At 43.7% G+C, this 22,668-nt stretch overlaps 2 protein-coding genes across 2 annotated transcripts; both read right to left on the minus strand.

The window, feature by feature from the left end:
* Positions 1-1,213: 1,213 nt before the first annotated feature.
* LOC147971230 (uncharacterized) lies at positions 1,214-2,073 on the minus strand. The gene is made up of 2 exons (XM_087522750.1): positions 1,705-2,073; positions 1,214-1,474 (listed from the first exon to the last, which is right to left on the minus strand). The coding sequence occupies exons 1-2, from the start codon at positions 2,071-2,073 to the stop codon at positions 1,214-1,216; spliced, it is 630 nt and encodes a 209-aa protein (XP_087378876.1).
* A 17,651-nt stretch (positions 2,074-19,724) lies between these two features.
* On the minus strand, positions 19,725-20,298 carry LOC147971231 (uncharacterized). Its single transcript, XM_087523879.1, has 2 exons — positions 20,074-20,298; positions 19,725-19,964 (listed from the first exon to the last, which is right to left on the minus strand). Exons 1-2 carry the CDS (start codon positions 20,296-20,298, stop codon positions 19,725-19,727), a joined length of 465 nt encoding a protein of 154 aa, XP_087380005.1.
* Between the last annotated feature and the right edge of the window lie 2,370 nt (positions 20,299-22,668).

Raw genomic sequence — 22,668 nt, forward strand, 5'->3', positions numbered from 1 at the left:
CAACGAAGTAGAGGACGTCTAACTTGTTTTTGCAGGGCGTGTTGTGATGTGATATGGTCAAGACGTGATGAGATATAAATTTTTGTATGAGATGATCATTTTTTGTTAAAGTTATCGTCAACTGGTAGGAGCCTTATATATGGTTGTCTCTTTATTGCATAAGATGCAAGCGCCATATAATTGCTTTACTTCATCGCTATGCAACAGCAATAGTTGCAAAAGCAATAGTTGGTGAGACGACCATGTGATGACATGTTGATAGAGATCAAGATGATGGAGATCATGGTGTCATGCCGGTGACAATAGAGATCATGACGGTGTTTTGGAGATGGAGATCAAAGGCACAAGATGATGATGGCCATATCATGTCACATATTTTGATTGCATGTGATGTTTATCCTTTATGTATCTTATTTTGCTTAGTTTGGCGGTAGCATTATAAGATGATCTCTCACTAAATTTCAAGGTATAAGTGTTCTCCCTGAGTATGCACCGTTGCGACAGTTCGTCGTGCCGAGACACCACGTGATGATCGGGTGTGATAAGCTCTACGTTCACATACAACGGGTGCAAGCCAGTTTTGCACACGCGGAATACTCGGGTTAAACTTGACGAGCCTAGCATACGCGGATATGCACTACTAGGGAAAACCCTAGTAGTAGCGCGCGTTTTGAGGCTATCAGCAACGCGGGCGGCCGCGCTACTAATAAGATGCTACAACTAACTGTTAGTTGTAGCGCGGTCTGTACCCGCGCTACTACTATTGACTATATCAGCAGTGCTTTTCCAGAACACGCTACTATTAGTTAGCTGTAGCGCTTTCCTAGCCCCGCGCTACTGCTATGTGTTTCATCATTACCTCCCAGCTTCCTACCCAGTTTCAGTTTTAATAAACTGCAATTTCCAGATACTAGGTACTACTAGATATCAATTTCATAAAGCATTATAGGTATTAGTACTACCTCCGTTCCAATTTACTCGTCGTGGTTACTAAAACCACGACGAGTAATTTGGAACAGAAGGAGTACTAGATAACAATTTCATATATAGTCAACATGCATCCTCAAGTAGTACAAGGTGATATCAACGACAATCATCATATGTAGTTCTAGATGATATCGACGACGATCATCATATGTAGTTCTACATGATATCGACGACGATCATCATATGTTGTTCTAGATGATATAGCCACACACACACATATGTAGTTCTAGATGATATCGACAACGATCATCATCCTCAAGCCTGGGCGGTGGGTGTTCCTGATAGTAATTAGGATGGCCTGTCCAACACGAAGATTCTTGCCAACGAGGAATCTCTTCCACCCAACCGAGTTTAAGTGTGTGCGACTGTCTGTGTCCATGTGGTAAGTACAGGGGGTGACGGATCCCCTTGCGGTAAGGCGTAGTCTAGCTGAGCCTTCTTCATCAGGCTCGATACCACAACTCACAGATAGGTTCTTTGGCAATTTCTGAATATGAAAAACATATCAATTAATAAATAGCCTCGCACATACTCTTGCAAATATATTTCTATTAAGTATATATTTCTACACTATCAAAAGACAGAGTACTGCACATTTGTACTAATTAAGCATTAATTCTACTAATAAGTATATATGGATTATCTACACTATTAATAGTTCCTTGGATTCTACACTAATAAGCATGTGATCAAATTACTACAGTCAATATAACATACCATTTCATGCTGATCGACCATGGTACTTGTCAGGCGGGCCACGAATGGCACCCCGACAAAGTCATCATGTGGCGGAATTATCTCCCATAGGTTGCACACCTCCTCCTCGCTCAACCTCATTCTTTGAGCTACGATGGCTTCATGAAGTGGGATCTCATCATCTTCATCGAGTGGGTCCTCATTATCTTCATCATCTTCGTCATCTTCATCATCTTCCACCAGGTTGATATAAATGACAGCCAGCTTGGGTGTTTCTGCTCCGAAGGAGAAGCTGATCAGCTCACCACTAGTAAGATGCATGTAGGTGAGGAGACGGGCCCATCCATCTCCTCCAATCTGTGACATATTGCGTCCTTTCTCGACCTCCATAGTGTACGGCCCCCAGGAGCCTCAAATGTCACAGTGTCTCCTATCAGCTTGTTGAATTTCAACCTCACATTGCATGGGACGATCTCTGTAAAAAAGCAAAATGACACAATGTAGTAATGCCAACACTAAAAATAAAATAGTTGTTACATTTCATCTAATTTCTTACCGCCGCATGACGAAAACTCGGTTGGAAGTAGATGCCGAACAACTTGCCAGTTGCAATGCTGCTGGCGCACCTTGAGTTGCACAGTCGACATGGTGGTAGTGGTGGTGGTGGCGCCATTTTCCTAAAGAAATGTGAGCAAAGGATTAATGATCCACTTCACAGGAAAGAAAAAAAATAGTAGCATGTGATATTTTTGGTTCTTCCGCGAGAAGCAATTTGATGGACAATTATAATCCTAAGATCTAGTAACATATTAGATGACAAGGTACCACCTACCAAAGCATTTCGGTGGCACCTATTGCCGAAAAAACTTTTCACAAATATCTACCAAATCAGGGTACCACCTACCAAGACATTTCATCTAATTTGGCCCCTATTTACTAAGATAATTGATTAAAAAAACAAGTGGCAAATTTAACTAAATTGGCACCTACATTTTGCCAAAAAATAAGTTATTACAGAAAAGCAAAAGCATCTAGCTATCCATGTACAGAAAAATAAACAATAAAATGGTGCATACTAAATCAACTAAATCAACAAGCCTACTAAATCAACTAAATCAACTAGCCTACTAAATCAACTACCATACTAAATCAAGTAAATCAAAATGTTCTAAATCAACTAGCCTACTAAATAAACTAAATCATATCAACTAAATCAAAATGTTGCATATGAACTAGCCTACTAAATTAAAATGTAGTAGGAAGAAATTCGTATGCCCTCGCTGCATCTAGGTAGGGCAGCCCTCGGGGGGTGCTGTCGAGTGGAGGGGGGATGGCATGGTGACCTCGATCGAGGGTGCTGACAAGTGGAAGGCCGGTGACTTTCCTACGAGAGGGGGCGACGACAGCGGCCGGCGAGGGGATTGAGGACAGTCTGCCAAAGGCGCTCGGCCAGAGCTCGCGACCAGCGACAGAGTGGGCGGCGAGAGGGTGGAGGAGCAGTGGAGGGGTGGCGAGAGGGGGGAGGAGCATTACTTGCGGCGGCTATGGCGGAGGAGAAACCCTAACCGCAGCTGCCGACGTCGGGCGGAGGGGGACAATTGAGAGATGACCGTGCGGGGGGCCGGCCGGGACGTGTGTTTTGTTTTGCTTTAGCAGTAGCACAGGCACAGGGAGCACGCTACTGCTAAGACCAATATCAATAGCGCTTTGTCCTAGAAAAACGCTACTGCTAAGTCAAATGTAAAAACATCAAAAATATACATTGGTCATCATTGATCTTTTTGTGTAGAATCTAAATAGTCAACATGAATCCTCACCGTACCTGTATAGGTACAGGCAAGGATTCATATTGCATCCACAAATCCTACACATATAGTTCAATGTAGACCAAGTGCTCAAGATAGTTTGAGAAGTAATATATTTAAGGTGGTAAACACCTTGTTCGCTTAGCAGTATGGGACTAGTTGCAAGGGGGGTGATACTTAGCAGCAGTGAGTTTTGAAGAAAAACGCTACTACTAAGTACTTTAGCAGTAGCGCGTCCAGAAGAAGGGCACTACTACTATATCTAGCCTGGAGGCAACACCGTGGCAATTATAGTAGTAGCGCTTGTTTCACCTAGAGCACTACTGCTACTGGGCTATTAGTAGCGCGGTTTCCTGAAGCTCGCTACTGATAATTAGCAGTAGCGTTTGTTTTTAAACAACGATGCTGCTAAGATTATGTGTATAAGGTTTTCCCTAGTAGTGATGGCCTCGAAACACTGGAGCCGAAAGGTCCAGCGTGAATCATATAGTAGATATGATCAACATAGTGATGTTCACCATTGAAAACTACTCCATCTCACGTGATGATCAGACATGGTTTAGTTGATTTGGATCATGTGATCATTTAGATGACTAGAGGGATATCTATCTAAGTAGGAGTTCTTAAGTAATATGATTAATTGAACTTTAATTTATAATGAACTTAGTCCTAATAGTATTTTCACAACTATGTTGTAGATCAATAGCTCGTGATGTAGCTCCCCGTTTATTTTTGATATGTTCCTAGAGAAAAACTATGTTGAAAGATGATAGTAGCAATGATGCGAACTAGGTCCGTTATATGAGGATTATCCTCATTGCTGCACAAAATAATTATGTCCTTGATGCACCGCTAGGTGACGGACCTATTGCAGGAGCAGATACATACGTTATGAACGTTTGGTAAAGCTTGGTATGATGACTACTTGATAGTTTAGTGCACCATGCTTTACGGCTTAGAGCCGTGACTTCAAAAACTTTTTGAATGCCACAAAGCATATAAGATGTTCTAAGAGTTGAAATTGGTATTTCATACTCATGCCCGTCTCGAGAGGTAGAAGACCTCTGACAGTACTTTGCCTACAAGATGGAGGAGAATATCTCAACTAGTGAGCATGTTCTCAGATTGTCTGGGTACTACAGTTGCTTGAATCAAGTGGGAGTTAATCTTCCAGATAAGATAGTAATTGACAAAGTTCTCTAGTCACTATCACCAAGTTACTAGAACTTAGTGATGAACTATAATATGCAAGGGATAACAAAAGTAATTCCCAAGATCTTCGCGATGCTGAAATCGGCGAAGGTAGAAATCAAGAAATAGCATCAAGTGTTGATGGTTAACAAGACCACTAGTTTCAAGAAAAAGGGCAAAGGAAAGAAAGGTAACTTCAAAGAAGAATAGCAAGAAAGTTGCTGCTCCCATGAAGAAGCTCAAAGCTAGACCCAAGCCTGGAACTGAGTGCTTCTACTGCAAAGGAAATGGTCACTGGAAGTGGAGCTGCCCTAGATACTTGGCAGATAAGAAGGATGGCAAAGTGAACAAAATTATATATTTGATATACATGTTATTGATGTGTACTTTACTAGTGTTTATAACAACACCTCAGTATTTGATACTGGTTCAATTACTAAGAGTAGTAACTCAAAACGAGAGTTGCAAAATAAATAGAAACTAGTTAAGGTCGAGGTGATGATGTGAGTTGGAAGTGATTCCAAGGTTGATAAGATCACCATCGCACACTCCCTTTACCTTCGGGATTAGTGTTGAACCTAAAATAAATGTTATTTGGTGTTTGTGTAGAGCATAATACGATTGGATCATGTTTATTGCAATACAGTTATTCATTTAAGTCAAGGATAATTGTTATTCTGTTTACATGAATAAAACCTTCTGAGGTCATACACCCAAGGTGAATGGTTTATTGAATCTTGATCATAATAATACACATATTCATAATATTGAAGCCAAAAGATGCAAAGTTAATAATGATAGTGCAACTTATATGTGGCACTGCCGTTTAGGTCATATTGGTGTAAAGCGCATGAAGAAACTCCATGCTGATGGGCTTTTGGAATCACTTGATTATGAATCATTTGATGCTTGCGAACCATGCCTCGTGGCCAAGATGACTAAAACTCCGTTCTCTGGAACAATGGAGCAAGCAACTGACTTATTGGAAATAATACATACTGATGTATGCAGTCCGATGAGTGTTGAGGCTCGCAGCGGGTATCGTTATTTTCTGATCTTCATAGATGATTTGAGCAGATATGGGTATATCTACTTGATGAAACATAAGTCTGAAACATTTGAAAAGTTCAAAGAATTTCAAAGTGAAGTGGAAAATCATCGTAACAAGAAAATAAAATTTCTGCGATCTGATCGTGGAGGAGAATATTTGAGTTACGAGTTTGGTCTTCATTTGAAACAATGCGGAATAGTTTCGCAACTCACGCCACCTAGAACACCAAAGCGTAATGGTGTGTCCGAATGTCATAACCGTACTTTATTAGATATGGTGCAATCTATGATGTCTCTTACCAATCTATCACTATCGTTTTGGGGTTATGCATTAGAGACAACTGCATTCACATTAAATAGGACACCATCTAAATCCGTTGAGACGACACCATATGAAATGTGGTTTAGCAAGAAACTTAAGCTGTCATTTCTTAAAGTTTGGGGCTATGATGCTTATGTGAAAAGGTTTCAACATGATAATCTCGAACCCAAATCGGAGAAATGCGTCTTTATAGGATACCCAAAGGAAACTGTTGGGTACACCTTCTATCACAGATCCGAAGGCAAGATATTCGCTGCTAAGAATGGATCCTTTCTAGAGAAGAAGTTTATCTCGAAAGAAGTGATTGGGAGGAATGTAAATCTTGATGAGATAATTGTACCTTCTCCCAAATTGAAAATTAGTTCATCACAGAAATCAGTTCTAGTGATTCCAGAAACTTCCAATTAGTGAGGAAGTCAATGATGATGATCATGAAACTTCAGATCAAGTTACTACCGAACCTCATAGGTCAACCAGAAATACGTTCCGCACCAGAGTGGTACGGCAATCCTGTTCTGGAGGTCATGTTACTTGACCATGATGAACCTATGAACTATGAGGAAGCGATGATGAGCCCAGATTCTGCGAAATGACTTGAAGCTATGAAATCTGAGATGGGATCCATGTATTAGAACAAAGTATGGACTTTGATTGACTTTCCCGTTGATCGGTGAGCCATTAAGAATAAATGGATTTTCAAGAGGAAGACGGACACTGATAGTAGTGTTACTATCTACAAAGCTCGAATTGTCACAAAAGGTTTTCGACAAGTTCAAGATGTTGACTATGATGAGATTTTCTCACTCGTAGCGACGCTTAAGTATGTCCGAATCATGTTAGCAATTGCCACGTTTTATGAAATCTGGCAAATGGATGTCAAAACTGCATTCCTTAATGAATTTCTTAAAGAAGAGTTGTATATGATGCAACAAGAAGGTTTTGTCAATCCTAAAGGTGCTAACAAAGTGTGCAAGCTCCAGCGATCCATCTATGGACTGGTGCAAGCATCTCGGAGTTGGAATATATACTTTGATAAAGTGGTCAAAGCATATGGTTTTATACAGACTTGCCGTGAAGCCTGTATTTACAAGAAAGTGAGTGGGAGCACTACAACATTTTTGATAAGTATATGTGAATGACATATTGTTGATCGGAAATAATGTAGAATTTTCTGGAAAGCATAAAGGTGTGTTTGAAAAGAGTTTTTCAAAGAAATACCTCGATGAAGCTACTTACATATTGAGCATCAAGATCTATAGAGATAGATCAAGACTCTTGATATATTTTCAATGAGTACATACCTTGACAAGATTTTGAAGTAGTTCAAAATGGAAAAGTCAAAGAAGGAGTTCTTGCCTGTGTTGTAAGGTGTGAAGTTGAGTAAAGACTCAAAACCCGACCACTTCAGAAAATAGAAAGAGAATGAAAATTCATTCCCTATGCCTCAGTCATAGGTTCTATAAAGTATGCTATGCTATGTACCAGACCTATTATGTACCTCACCATAAGTTTGGCAAGAGGGTACAATAGTGATCCAGGAGTGGATCACTGGACAACGGTCAAAAATATCCTTAGTGGAATAAGGAAATGTTTCTCGGTTATGGAGGTGACAAAGAGTTCATCGTAAAGAGTTACGTCGACGTAAGCTTTGACACCGATCTGGATGACTCTAAGTCTCGATCTAGATACATATCAAAAGTGGGAGCAATTAGCTAGAGTAGCTCCGTGCAAAGCATTGTAGACATAGAAAATTTGCAAAATACATACGGCTATGAATGTGGCAGACCCGTTTACTAAATTTCTCTCACAAGCAAAACATGATCACTCTTTGGGTGTTAATCACATAGCGATGTGAACTAGATTATTGACTCTAGTAAACCCTTTGGGTGTTAGTCACATGGAGATGTGAACTAATCACATAAAGGTGTGAACTATTGGTGTTAAATCACATGACGATGTGAACTAGATTATTGACTCTAGTGCAAGTGGGAGACTGAAGGAAATATGCCCTAGAGGAAATAATAAAGTTGTTATTTATATTTCCTTATATCATGACAAATGTTTATTATTCATGCTAGAATTGTATTAACCAGAAATTTAGTACATGTGTGGATACATAGACAAACAGAGTGCCACTAGTATGCCTCTACTTGACTAGCTCGTTGAATCAAAGATGGTTAAGTTTCCTAGCCATAGACATGAGTTGTCATTTGATTAACGGGATCACATCATTAGAGAATGATGTGATTGACTTGACCCATACTGTTAGCTTAGCACTTGATCGTTTAGTATATTTCTGTTGCTTTCTTCATGACTTATACATGTTCCTATGACTATGAGATTATGCAACTCCCGGATACCGAAGGAACGCTTTGTGTGTTACCGAACGTCACAACGTAACTGGGTGATGATAAAGGTGCTATACAGGTGTCTCTGATGGTACTTGTTGAGTTGGCATAGATCGAGATTAGGATTTATCACTTCGATTGTCGGAGAGGTATCTCTGGGCCCTCTCGGTAATGCACATCTCTATAAGCCTTGCAAGCAATGTAACTAATGAGTTAGTTGCGGGATGATGCATTACGGAACGAGTAAAGAGACTTGCCGGTAACGAGATTGAACTAGGTATTGAGATACCGACGATCGAATCTTGGTCAAGTAACATACCGATGACAAAGGGAAAAATGTATGTTGTTATGCGGTTTGACCAATAAAGATCTTCGTGGAATATGTAGGAACCAATATGAGCATCCAGGTTCCGCTATTGGTTATTGACCGGAGATGAGTCCCGGTCATGTCTACATAGTTCTCGAACCCGTAGGGTCCGCACGCTTAACATTCCGTGACGATTTGTATTATGAGTTATGTGATTTGATGACCGAAGTTTGTTCGGAGTTCCGAATGAGATCGGGTACATCACGAGGAGTCTCGAAATGGTCGAGATGTAAAGATCGATATATTGGAAGGCTATATTCGGACATCGGAAAGGTTCCAAGTGATTCGGGTATTTTTCGAAGTACTGGAGAGGTAGGGGAATTCGTATTGGGCCTTAATGTGCCATACGGGGAAGGAGAGAAAGGCCTCCAGGGCGGCCGTGCCCCTTCCCCATGGACTGGTCCGAATTGGACTAGGGAAAGGGGGCACCTCCTTCCTTCCTTCTCCTTCTCCCTTTCCTTTTTCCTATTCCATGTGGGAGGTGGAATCCTACTAGGACTAGGGAGCCCTAGTAGGACTCCACACTTTGGGCGCGCCCTATGAGGGCCGGCCTCCTCCTCCCTCCATCCCTTATATACGTGGCCAGGGGCACCCCATAAACACACAAGTTGATTGTTTCCTGCCGTGTGCGGTGCCCTCCTCCACCATAATCCACCTCGGTCATATCGTAGCGGTACTTAGGCGAAGCCCTGTTCCGGTAGCATCATCATCACAGTCATCACGCTGTCGTGCTGACGAAGCTCTCCCTCGACACTCTACTAGATCATGAGTTCGTGGGACGTCACCGAGCTGAATGTGTGCAGATCGCGGAGGTGTCATACTTTCTGTACTAGGATCGGTTGATCGTGAAGACATACGACTACATCAACCGCGTTGTCATAATGCTTCCGCTTATGGTCTACGAGGGTACGTAGACAATACTCTCCCCTCTTGTTGCTATGCATCACCATGATCTTGCGTGTGCGTAGGAATTTTTTTGAAATTACTGCGTTCCCCAACAAAATCCTCCAGCGCTTGCTGTTGCACAAGAAAGTATGCATCTGAATTCCGCAAGGACTTCCTCAGTCCTTGGGCTTCTTGCCATAGCATAGCTGATTGAGTCCTTTCAGCTTGTAGTTGAGACTGAAGAAGCTGAAGTGATTCAGGCAGCGAGTTTGAAGAGATTGTGCTAGCGGTACTGGCCAGTAACTCGAACACTACATCAACGCTGGTACAAGATCATTTTTATCACCTTTCTTGGAGACTAAGAGGGTTGTCTCACTATCTTGAACCTTATCTCATTACTTTCTCTACTATTGCATAGTGGGGTGCTCTTCTCCAATATTCCGTTCGCATACTACAAGAGAAACAAGTAGACACATGACAAGTTAAGCATGTAGTATATGAAACTCATTTTGGTAAACCGGTTCAGTAGTAAGGTGGACAAGATAACAGCATGAAATAAACATATATCTATGTACTATGGTCACTGTATTGTCCATATCATTCTAGTTTATGTTGCCAAATCAAGATAGAGACACAGTTCAACTCATATATTTTAAAGACACAACAACATAGACAAAATATAAGTGTGAGAAACTACACAGCATTGGCAACACTTGTAATGTGCATCACATGAGAACATAACTGTTTATACAACTAAAACTGAAATCAACATAGAGCAAGAAGTTAGAACAACAATCCAGTTAAAGAATAGGTTTAAAACATACCTGTTGCGCTATTGGAGTTTCAATTGGATCCTTCAAATTCGAAAGTAGTTGGTATGAGTAATACAGTGATGCAACAACAAAGGAGTATGGACCATAGCTACGGAATTTGACCTGAGAACAGTTTCTCTTCTGCTTTAGATGTGGAGTTTGGGTTCACTGTGGTGGTCTTCGTGCTTTGGGCACTGTAGTTACTTTACAAACTGCTCGTGTGGGGGTACTCTGTGGTGGACATGGTGCAGTGGGTTACTATCCGCTGGGGTTAGGGTTAGATGGGTTGTAGCCGGTTCTCTGCCCAACGGTGCAAGTGTGCAATCTGGAAGAGTCTCGATTATGTGTGGCGGGGCTAGTTTGTGTGCCAGTACAACCATGGTTCTATCCACATCAACGGGTAACACTGCCTTTTGTGAAGAATGGGTTTTTGCTCCCTTAGATACTGCCATCACCCCCTCCAATTCAAATGGCTGATAAACAAGAAAAAATTTGAACGTACAGACATTGTATGATAGACAGATATGGTAATTCACATATATGTTGTCTAAGCAAACAGGACATCATGACACAATTTCACATATATGATGCCTAACTAAACATGATAGCTTGACATAGTTTCAGACATATGATGGATAACTTAACAGGATATAATGGCATAATTCAACATATGATGAGTATCTAAACAAGATGACATGACAAAACTATATGATGTCTTTTTAAAATAGGTTGGGATGAAATAATTCACATACATGTTGTCTAAGTATACAGGGTGCATGATATAATCGACATAATTGATTCATATACTAAGCAGCTGACACTCGCATGTATGATCTCTAAACTAAGCAGATGGAATTCAATATTGTGCCTATGATGTCTAAACTAATCAATGCAAGACACCGTATCCATGATATGAGAAATATAAACATTACAACTTAGAGCATACACCTCAGGTGGGATATAGGACTGGTCATCTGTCTCTGAATCCTCCTCTGAGGAGCTCCCTATAACCATCGAGATATATGCTTCAACAGGTACCATTGCCTGCTCTGAAGACCTTGTTTTCACTCCTGATTTTTCCATAACCGGCTCAAATGGCTGATACACGTGAAGAGTAGTTCAATATACACAGATTGTCAACGAATGGAATCCGTAATGAAAAAAAGATGGCATGATATAATTCACATATATGATGCCTGGCTACATGGCGGTGCATAATTCACATATATGATAACTGACTGAAAATATGGCATTGCATAATTCACATATCTGATATAGAAAGCAAACAGGAGGCATTCACACAAAGCATGTCTAATCTAAGCAGATGGCATTGCAATGCAAGACACCATATGCATGATATGAGCAATATAACCCTGCCAAGTTAGAGCATGCACCTCGGGGGGGGGGGATTTTGAATCCTGCTCTATGGAGCTATATATAAGCAGCAAGAAATCTGCATCGACAGGTAGCACTGACTGCTCAGAAGACCTTGTTTTCACTCCAGATTTTCCCATGACCGACTCAAATGACTGATGCACAGGAAGAGTAGATGAAAGTATAAACATTGTTGAAAAATGGAATACATTATGGAAAAAAGATGGCATGATACAATTCACATATACGATGACTGGCTAGATAGGATGGCATTACATGATTCACGTATATGATGCCTGGCTAAAGAAGATGGCATTGCATAATTCCCATATACTCCCTCCATTCCTAAATATTTGTCTTTTTAGAGATTTCAAATGGACTACCACATACAGATGTATATAGACATATTTAGGAACGGTGGGAGTATGATATAGAAACCAAACAGGTGGCATTCACATAAAGCAAACCTAAACTAAGCTGATGACATATAAGATGTATAATTTAAGTAATGTGAGGTGCCATATGCATGATATGACCAACATCAGCATGCCAGGTTAGAGCAAACACCTCAAGTGGTAAATAGGAGTGGTCGGCTCCCTGTGAATCCCCATCTGAACAGTTATCTTCCTCTGGAATACAATCTGGAATGGCGGGAGAGGGGCCCACTTCGCCTACCATGGAGCGACATCTGCCTGACATTATATTCCCACACAACGGTCTTCTCTTTTTCTCTACATGTTCAGTACGATTGTGTACAATAACTGACATGCATAATAAAAAAAATAGTTAGATTTTGTAAGGCCTAAGGGGTGCATGCAGAAATCAAGACTGATGGTAGCAATCCAGTGGATAGATCCAAAACTAATGATAGGAGGTAGATTGTAGCTTCAGTTTAAAAAGATAGATAATGGATCATCTACTGTTTGTTGCCCACCCAACATGAACCACATAGAAGACCCCAGATGAACCAGATAGTAGACATATATATATATATATACTATTTGTTACTGCCTTGATATGTGCCCCACGGGCATTTTAAAACTCAAGTTTGAACGATAAAGTAGCAGGTAATAATAACTGATGTATAACGTGAGCAAACACGAAAGAGTGTGACCTCTCTCCCGGAACTGTGTAGTCCTTAGGTTCATCTGCTCAGTCGATGATGGTAATGCAGTTGGCGTGGCTGCCGGCAATGGGGAAGATGATCTGATGCGGCGAAAGAAAGTCTGTAGGGGGAATCTTTGCTGCAGTGAATGCTTCTGTTGATGGTGTACCTCAGGTGGGGTGGATGACGGCACAGTAGGATCAGAACATAACACACAGAGTTTTCTTTGACGCCTATCTGAAAATGAAAAAAATCTATAAGGGCTCCTTAGAATTGGCGGATTCTATAAATGCAGGGACAGGAAAAACACAGGAATATGATAGGAATGCACGTGCAAAACAGAGCATTTGGAAACATAGGATATCTGTCAACCTGGGTGTTTGGTTCACATGAATTGGAAGAACACATGAATGAAGAAACATGGTCAAATTAAAGTCAAACCATGTGAAAATGAAAAAAATGAGAATCTTATTATGCCAGTAATGCAATTAGTCCTGTTCTTCATGCATATTAATTTGAAAAGGACGTCTAAGTGGATATTAAAATTCCTACATTTTTTCTTTGAAAGAGACACCAAAGGAAAAAAATCCTCCAGTTTTTCTTTGCTCCACTCCTTCTAACCAAATGCACGAATAGTAGTACCATAGTAGTTCCATAGCAAAGGATCCCTGAGGGATCAACATGAATGCAGAGTAAAAAAGTGATGCGACAAGTGTACAACCTCTTTGGCATAGCCTTGTCGACCTCAACATCATTGGGTTGGACATGGAGGATGGTGATGCTGGTGTGACTGTCGGAGGCGGTGAAGAAGATTTGAGACCTCTGGAAACGGCACCGAGGGTACTGCTCCGCTGGGATGGACGGTTCCGTCATTGGAGCAGCTCCGCTGAGGTGTACGGCGGTGAGGCTGAAGCAGGACAAGACAGACAATGTTAATCTGAAGTGGGACTATAATATCATCTATAATACATGATTTAAAATACATCACCAAAAAGTGCTAGATGTAAAACGCATCAGCCACGCCACGGCCGCTCTGACAGATGCTATAAATACTGTTCACTCTGAACTTAACCGAGGAAACTGAAATTTACAGTCAAAACTGATTGAACTAGTAGCAAAGCATTGCAATATATTTTTAAGGCATTCGAGCACTAGTAGTAGAGAATCAGTGATCTAAATCAGCAGACGCTTGAGCAGGGAACACACTAGCAGAGAGCAAGTCGTGCAACAACACCGCGAGCGAGTGCTAAAGCAGCAACTCCTGTAGCTGCCGGAGGTCGTGCAGCAGCAGCAGCATGAGCGAGAGCAAGAGTAGAGCCGCAACACGAACGAGAGCAAGAGCGGAGTAGTAGCACGATCGAGAACGATAGCAGAGCAGAGCAGTAGCACGAACGAAAGCAAGAGCAGTGCAGCAGCGCGACCAACAGCAAGAATAGAGCCGCATCGCGAGCGAGAGCCGGAGCAGCTGCAGCTAGTGCCGGTGTGGAAGTCACCGCTGAGGAAGCAACGACATGGGGGAGAGACGCCATGGATGAAATGGCCGGCAACGACGCCATCGATGGAGACCCGCCATGGCTGCTCGGTATCGAGCACCGGCAGCCCCGTGAGATCGAATAAAAGATAAAATGCAGCGGTGAGTGCAGAACCTCCTTGGTGGCGCCGAGTTGGCCTTGGCTTCATTGGAGGAATTGGTGAGGGTGTTGCGGTTCCGGTGGGGCAGGTCAAGACGACGCTGTGGGGATGGAGGTGGCGCGATAGACGAGTCGATCGTCGGGGAAGCTCCTTGGGGGTGGAGGATGGGGCGGCTGATCTAGCGAGACGATGAGATCGATGATGGATCCTCATCCGGTTCGGTGGATGAGGGACGGCGAGCTGTTGCGGTGGACGACATCATCGGGGAAGAGTCTCCGGCTGGGCGGCGGTCGGAGGCCGACGGAGGATTGTGGGGTTTCGCAGGTTTTGGCAGCCTTGGTGTATGAATGGGGGGACGAGGGGGAAGGTAGGGGGAGCCATGGCTTAGGGACGCGCTTGTCCGAAACGTAGGGTAAGTTAGCAGTGTACCCCCACCGGTTTTGACCACCCGACGTCGAGCCAGCATTTCTGGCTGTGGGGTAGAAGGGGGATTTCGCGTGCCTGGGCTACGGGACCAATTTCGAATGAGGAGGGAGTTTTCGCGCGCGTCGAAATTTCGGGATAACAAGGCGCAGCGCAGGTTGAAGAGGCAGGAGTTTCAAAGCAGATGAGACAAAAGATACTCGAGCTTGAAAATTTCAGGATAACAAGGCGCGGATTCCATGTTTGATAGAACAAACTTAACGTGTACAAAAAACAATTCATACAAGACACAAGAGAGTCATGTCCCCTTTTACTATATTGCTATAAATGCCATTGAAAAAACTACAAGAAAAATGTAAAAAAAATCGGGAGAACAAAATTACCCTGTACAGTACCAAATCGTTTCGCACTTCCCTCAACAACAACGAAAAACAAATCAATTCCCACCAAAAGAAAGAGTCATGTCCCTTTTTATATGATTACAAATGCCAGGATCTCGAATTTCAATTTTTGAATCCACGTTATGTTGAATTCGAATATATTGTTTGGTGACCTTGCGGTTTATAATGGATGTAGTCCTCCATTTTGATCTTCTATCATATATGAACATTTTACTCCACGCTATGAACATATATATATATATTGTCGTCTACCATATGGACTAAATTTGAATCAATTTTCCTTATTTGAATACGATTGTTGTCAAGTTATACCATCATTTAAATATTATCTTGATAACAAAAAACATGTATATAGCAGTAATCATACTTCACTATGAACTACATGTACCATACGATCTCCAATTCAAATATTTGTATCCATTTTATATTGAATTCAAATCATAGTACATTAGTCTAGGTAGTGAGATGTTCGGGATAATCTAAACCATGTTTTCATAAGTATAATTTTTGGCTGAATTCGGACAAGTTTTGGTATAAGCTTCTTGCAAAACCGGAGATTCTCTCAACAAGCCTCGTGGTTCCGAGAGGGAACGTGTCACCTTTGTGTGCGAAATGATATACGCTGCCTCCCCCTGATTTTCTTTACAGTGGCAACATAGAACTATATGAGTGCCCTGTAAAATTTTGGGATTATTCCGGGTTCATTTGGCCTTTTTTATAGATTAATTGATTTTCAGGACTTTTAATGTGCATAATTCAAATTTGAACTGCAAGCACATGCTCCGGTGCACCAAAGTTGGTTGAAAAATCACATGTGTGTCCTTGGGTAAATTTCTAGGTCCCATACAAGAAATGGGAATGAAATTCAAACATCTAGGCGTCATGACTCGGCCGAGAACATCGAGAAACTTGGTTTTTAAATTCCTGTAAATCCAAAACTCGCCCGGAAATCATGAAACTTGGCATTGTGTCATGTCATGGCACTAACATGTTGTGGTAAAAAATTGGGCCAAATTGGAACGAGTTTTGGTATAAGCTTCTTGCAAACCGGAGCTTCTCTCAAGAAGGCTCGTGGTTCTGAGAGGGAACGTGTCACCTTTGAGTGTGAAACAATATACGCTGCCCCCCTTGAGTTTCTTTACAGAGGCAACATAGAACTACATGAGTGCCCTGTTAAATTTGGGAATTATTCCGGGTTTGTTTGGCCTTTTTTATACATTAATTGAGTTTCTGGTCATTTAATGTGCATAATTCAAATTTGAACTACAAGCACATCCTCACGTGCACCAAAGTTGGTTGAAAAATCACATGTGTGTCCTCGGGTGAATTTCTAGGTCCCACACAAGAAATGGGAGTGAAATTCAAACATCTGGGCATTGTGGCTCGGCCAAGAACATTGAGAAACTTGGTTTTAAAATTCTTGTAAATCCAAAACACACCTGAAAATCATGAAACTTAGCATGGTGTCATGTCATGGTACTACCATGTTGTGGTTACCAAATTGGCTGAATTGGAACAAGTTTTGGTATAAGCTTCTTGCAAACCAGAGCTTCTCTCAAGAAGGCTCGTGGTTCTGAGAGGGAACGTGTCACCTTTGTGTGCATAATTCAAATTTGAAATACAAGCACATGCTCCAGTGCACCAAAGTTGGTTGAAAAATCACACGTGTGTCCTCGGGTAAATTTCTAGGTCCCATGCAAGAAATGGGAATGATATTCGAACATCTGGGCATCGTGGTTCGGCCGGAAACATTGATAAACTTGGTTTTTTTAATTCATGTAAATCCAAAACACGCATGAAAATCATGAAATTTGGCTTGGTGTCATGACATGGCACCAACATGCTGTGGTAATTTTGTTGTCCGATTGGCGAAGGCGCACACATTAACAATCAACAAAGTCATTTTGGAACAAGTGCTGTCACGTTACAATCGGAAACACAAGTATTATTGAAACCGTGGGCGTTCTACTTACCATTTATGTGCCGCCATGCATCCCCTTTTTTTATTAGCTAGGGGGCGCCGTGCAAGGTTAGCTATTTGAGTACGGGAGGCATGCGATTAGACCCCTGCACGTTCTTATCGGGAGGAGAGCCCTTTGACCTCCATTTGTCGCCCACCTCTCTCTCAAGGTCTCCATTAATGGCGCCCGAGCCTCTGTTTAATGGTGTGGCTATGTCTCACTCGACTGAGATTTAAGAGAGAAAAAAGAAAATCTGAAAAGTAGATTTTGCATGGATCTTGATGTAAGATCCGATGGACCTATATAGCACCTACTGCGACTTATAGAAAGACTGATGAATATATAAGGACGACGATAGTGGATAATAATTGTCTTATATAATAGGAAGATTAAAAGAGCCACATGTGGCTACGCCCGAAATACACAAGGGCAAAAGAACAAGGAAGACAACGATCTGGCTCGCTGATCTCTACTTTCTTGATGCATTGCTGCAAGCCGCGGGAACTAGTCTCCGCAGTGAGCGGCGATGAGCTCTGTCGTGTCCTCAAGAAGCTGCTTGAGAGCATTCACGGATTCCTCCACCAGCCTTTGGCGCTCGATGCAGAGGATGTCATTCTCATCCATCGGATTCTTGACGATGACACCGGTCCTCTTCAACAAGGCACTGGTCTCCTCCTGCTGCTCTGCACTTCGTACGATCTTCGCCCTCAGCAGGTCGCGCTCAGCCCGAAGCCTCTCATTGCCCTCCCTTAGTTGTCAGATGATGCCGGTAGCCTGTTCAAACGAGGCTTCCATGTCGTCCTACAACCTCGCCCAGCCGGAGATCTGATCCATCTGGCTATGGACGATCGCATGCATGCGCTTGCAAGATTTGTCGCCTGCCCGCGAGACATTCTCCTAGGCCACCGTGGTGTGGCGGGACATCTTTGCTGCATTCGCGGTGCGGAGGGACATCTCTGCTGCTTCCGTGGGGCGGCCAGGCCAGTCTGCTGCATTGACGACATGGCGGGACCTCCGTGCTGCTTCGACGGTGTTGCAGGACCTTTGTGCTGCTACTTCCACGTGGCGGGACATGTCAGCTGCTTTTGCGGCTAGGCGGGACATCTCTCGTGCTTCCGCTTCTATGCTCGCCTCTCCCTGGTGGTAATCTCTTGACCCAGAACTCACGCTGGCCATGGCAGACGCAAGGGAAGGATGCTGCATGACTTGTTTGTTTTTGTGGATGAGGAGTTGAGGAGGAATGTGCAGTCATCTTGGCATAGTAGTATTTATAACCGAGTACTAATATGCTCCGCGTGGGAAACCGTTTAGGTTGTGATCGGTGTGAACAGGTTTGCAATTAAATATAGCGTGGTAGTAGTAATTTGGAATGTGACGACTCGCAAGCTCAAAATTTATTGGCGGTTCTAGTTTCGAAGTGCGGCATTATTTCGGGATGGCATAACGTGGGCATGTCTTCTCGGCTGTGGTGTAGCATATGCCATGGTAGTTCTTTTTCTACTACTGTGTATGTGCAATAACTTCCACCGTCGGATACATATCTTACGGTTATTGGGGCGTTCGACAGGAATAGCCACGTGGCGAGCTATAGACTAGTCTTTTTTTCAGACGCATTACACCTATCTCTTGGGACTTCTCGCACGCACCATCTCCTCCCTAGGTCGATGCCACCCACATACACTTGTACTCTGAGTTTAGTGCATTATACATGAAGAGAAGAGGTAAACGCACGCACTCGTCCTCTCTCACACACGCATGTGTAGCTACAAATTTTAGAGTTCTCAACCATCCGATTGGCTCCATCATAGGTTTCACATTGCTCCTTGGCCTTGAGATTGAGAAGCTTAAAACGCGGAGGCTAAGCTGGAAAGCGAGGTTTTGGTTAATGTGTGGGCCGCACACGACACTAACACGACCAGACCCTCCTTGGTCCAGTTAATGCTAGAAGTGCGAATGTGGCAGTGGCTTCGTCTACGTGGTGCACAGTCGGGTGAGTTGTCCAAGTATAGACACAACCAGCCCCTCCTTGCTATCTGCGCCTCGACTTATGCGCAGAGAAATTAGGATCGGAGGGAATACTATTAGTAGTAGTACTACTTTGATGTGTCGCGTCGACTCGCACAAGTATGCAACACCTCCTGAACAAACAAGCATATAAGCTGTTATACTTGTTACCCAAAGGATCTTTATATCCAACAGACACAAAATATCCGTTCGACTGTTGGAAATTACTTTAACTGCTGATCTGATGTCGAAGTAATTGCTGCATCGCCACCAAAGCCCACCATCTCTTAAGCTAAAGTAGACCGAGCTAACCCCTACATTAGCATATTACTAAGATAAATAGAAGGCACTATAGAATCATTTAGGAGGCGAGCTTGTCAATCTGAATGTGGAGGGACACCATCCTCGACAACCCAGCCCCGGCCAGCAGTTTGGGAAGAACTGTGAAGAAGGCCAACTCCTGCACGGCGACGTCGCCGGGATCCTTGCTTCTTGTCACCTCCATTTCCACCTTGAGGGCGTCGGTCCTACCTTTGGGCTCTCCTGGCAGGCCGTTCGCCCACAGCTTGGCCACGTAGTGCGGCAGTGGGGACACCCCGCTCTAATGTAGATGACCGACAAGGCGATAGGCGCGCCGATGTCGAGCACACAGCCGACCAAGAAAAACACGCAGCCATCCTCCTCCGCGAACAGCAAGAGCCGTGGAGCACCTTGCTGTACTGGATCGTGTGCACGGGCATGGGAAGCACGGTGCTGATGTGGTGGGAGAGTGCTGGCGGTGGGCCTTCATAGCCGCAGACGGGCACGGGGCAATTGGAGGGCGCGAGCGGACACACGCTCTGGTGATCGGCGAGCTTGTGATAGGTGACGTAGAGCCCACAGCCTTCATGCGGGCACTCCACCCTCACTAAGGAGAGGACGGTGTCCACCGCCATGTTCCGCACTACGAAGCCACTGACACATTCGCACTTCTAGCACTGCCACTGGTTCTCGGGGCGCTCGACGCGGCAGTCCACGCAGGCCAGGTGCCCTCCCTTGCACTGCACAAATCAATCAAACAACACATCAATCAAGAAAACTGCACCTTGCTCGATCAGCCGAACGGACGAGGTGTATTCGAACCTCATACACTGGAGGCTTCAAGGGGTGGAGGCACAGGGGCAGTGGAGCAAGGTGAGGTCCATCGATACCATAGAGAGCCCCATCGCCGGGTCCTGTTCCGTCGGCATGATCTCGCCCTCCTCGTGCACAACCATCTCTCACTTTACGGCTGGGGCATTACAAAGCTTTACCATCACATATTCATACTACTTTAAGGTGCATTAAATGAACACATGCAAGTATCAAAAGGAAAGTCATGACATGTATGCATGTGTTGTAATTAATGCATCGGTAAACATAAATTATTGAAATATATTGAGTGCAGTGCTTTGATGTGTTGCGTCAACTCGTACAACAACGAGAAGTTTGATTACAACGCCCTCTCCCTCGCAGACTGAGCTCAGGTGCCTTAACTGCACCTGCCTTTGGCTGTATGACAGGTGGGTCACCCACCTGTTGGGCCCACCTGTCATAGATGCAAATGTAGGAGCAGTAAGTCAATGAAGCTGCATCCCTCCCTCGCCCATGAGCGTGGTGGCTGGCAGGACTTGGAGAAGCTTTCGCTACACGCTCTCCCTCCCGCACATGGTGGACATGCAGCAGTTCATTCGGTGTCAGATGGCCAGAAGCATACTGTAGTAGTACTCCAATGCAGTGGTACTCCATCATTGTTCGACTTCCCAAAGAGGCGAAGAGCTAAGCGCATCCCGGATGCTCATGTTGCAGTTTCATGAGTAGTCTAGGATAGTGTGTACCGTGCCACTAAGCTTAAAATCGTTGGGGTAGGCTCCATGCTATGAGGCCGTCTCGAAGCATTTTTTATTAAAATAATCTTCTGGCCCTACTTGGCATCCAGGTGATTGTAGTTTGCACGCTCATTTGGTCAAGACAGGAATATATATTTTAATTTGTGGTGGGGTAAATGTTAGAGGTTGCAGCAAATATATTGTACACCGCGGGTGTTTTAGCCATGTTTAGAGGCAAGCATGTGGGGCCAGTGATATGATGTGTCATGTCAACTCGTACAACAAGGAGAAGTTTGATTTTACTACTACACACCTTCTCCCTCACCCATGCGTGCGGTGGCTCGCAGACGAGGACAGGCTTTTGCTTATACTACAACAAGCTATCCCTCCCGCACGCGGTGGACAGACATGCAGCAGTGGATTCGATACTATATAAGTAGTAGTAACATCATTGTTCGTCTTCTCGAAGAGGCGAAGAGCCAAGCGCAACCCGAACGTGGTAGTTGCGAACGCTCGCGTGGCAGTATTTGTGTAGGGGTGGGGCGTGGTGCGGAGCCTTGGAGCACGCATATAGCCAGGCTCTTGCATGAAACAAAATTGCTATGTGAGCCCACTATTGTATTACTACTTGCTAGTATAGCCCTGTAAACCGGAAAGGAGTACAGTATTTGCCTTTCTAGAGATTTCAACAAGTGACTAGACTACACCCTAAATGAGTACATATGGAGCAGAATGAGTGAATCTACACCGTAAATAAATACGCAGTTCTCTCGTTTTCCTCTCCGCCTTGGTCGCGGTGCACTGTATTGAGTATACTAGTACTGACTAGTCTCTTTTTGACACTCATTTATGTTTTTTTAACACAGTACATACGCAAGCGCTCATATACACGCGCATACACCCACCCCTATGAACGCACACACACACCCTACCCCTATGAGCACCTCCGAAAGACTAAGCCGGCATATCATCTTGAAATTTACGAAGTAACCATAGGCACCTCGTTGTCGACGGGAACGTCTCCTGACGCATTTACGTTGATACGGCTTGAATGCCGATGACACAGAGGGTAGCGGTTCCCGAAGCGTTGAACGGTCAATGATGCCTCTACATTCAAGTAGCATGCAGAGGAAGGAGTAAGTAATTGGAGAAGCATAATGGAGCATGTGAATGCAACGCGGTTTGGATTGTCATATAAAGGAGCCACCGAGGGAGTCCTGGATTAAGGGGTCCTCGGGCGTCCGGGCTATGTGACGTGGGCCGGACTAATGGGCCATGAAGATACAAGACGGAAGACTTCCTCCCGTGTCCGGATGGGACTCTCCTTGGCGTGGAAGGCAAGCTTAGCGTGCGGATATGAATATTCCTTTCTCTGTAAACCGACTCTGTACAACCCTAGCCCCCTCCAGTGTCTATATAAACTGGAGGGTTTAGTCCGTAGAGGCAATCATAATCACA

This window comes from Triticum urartu, chromosome 5A, assembly GCF_056163025.1.
Source record: "Triticum urartu cultivar PI428250 chromosome 5A, HENAU_Tu73, whole genome shotgun sequence".
Taxonomy (NCBI): Eukaryota; Viridiplantae; Streptophyta; class Magnoliopsida; order Poales; family Poaceae; genus Triticum; species Triticum urartu.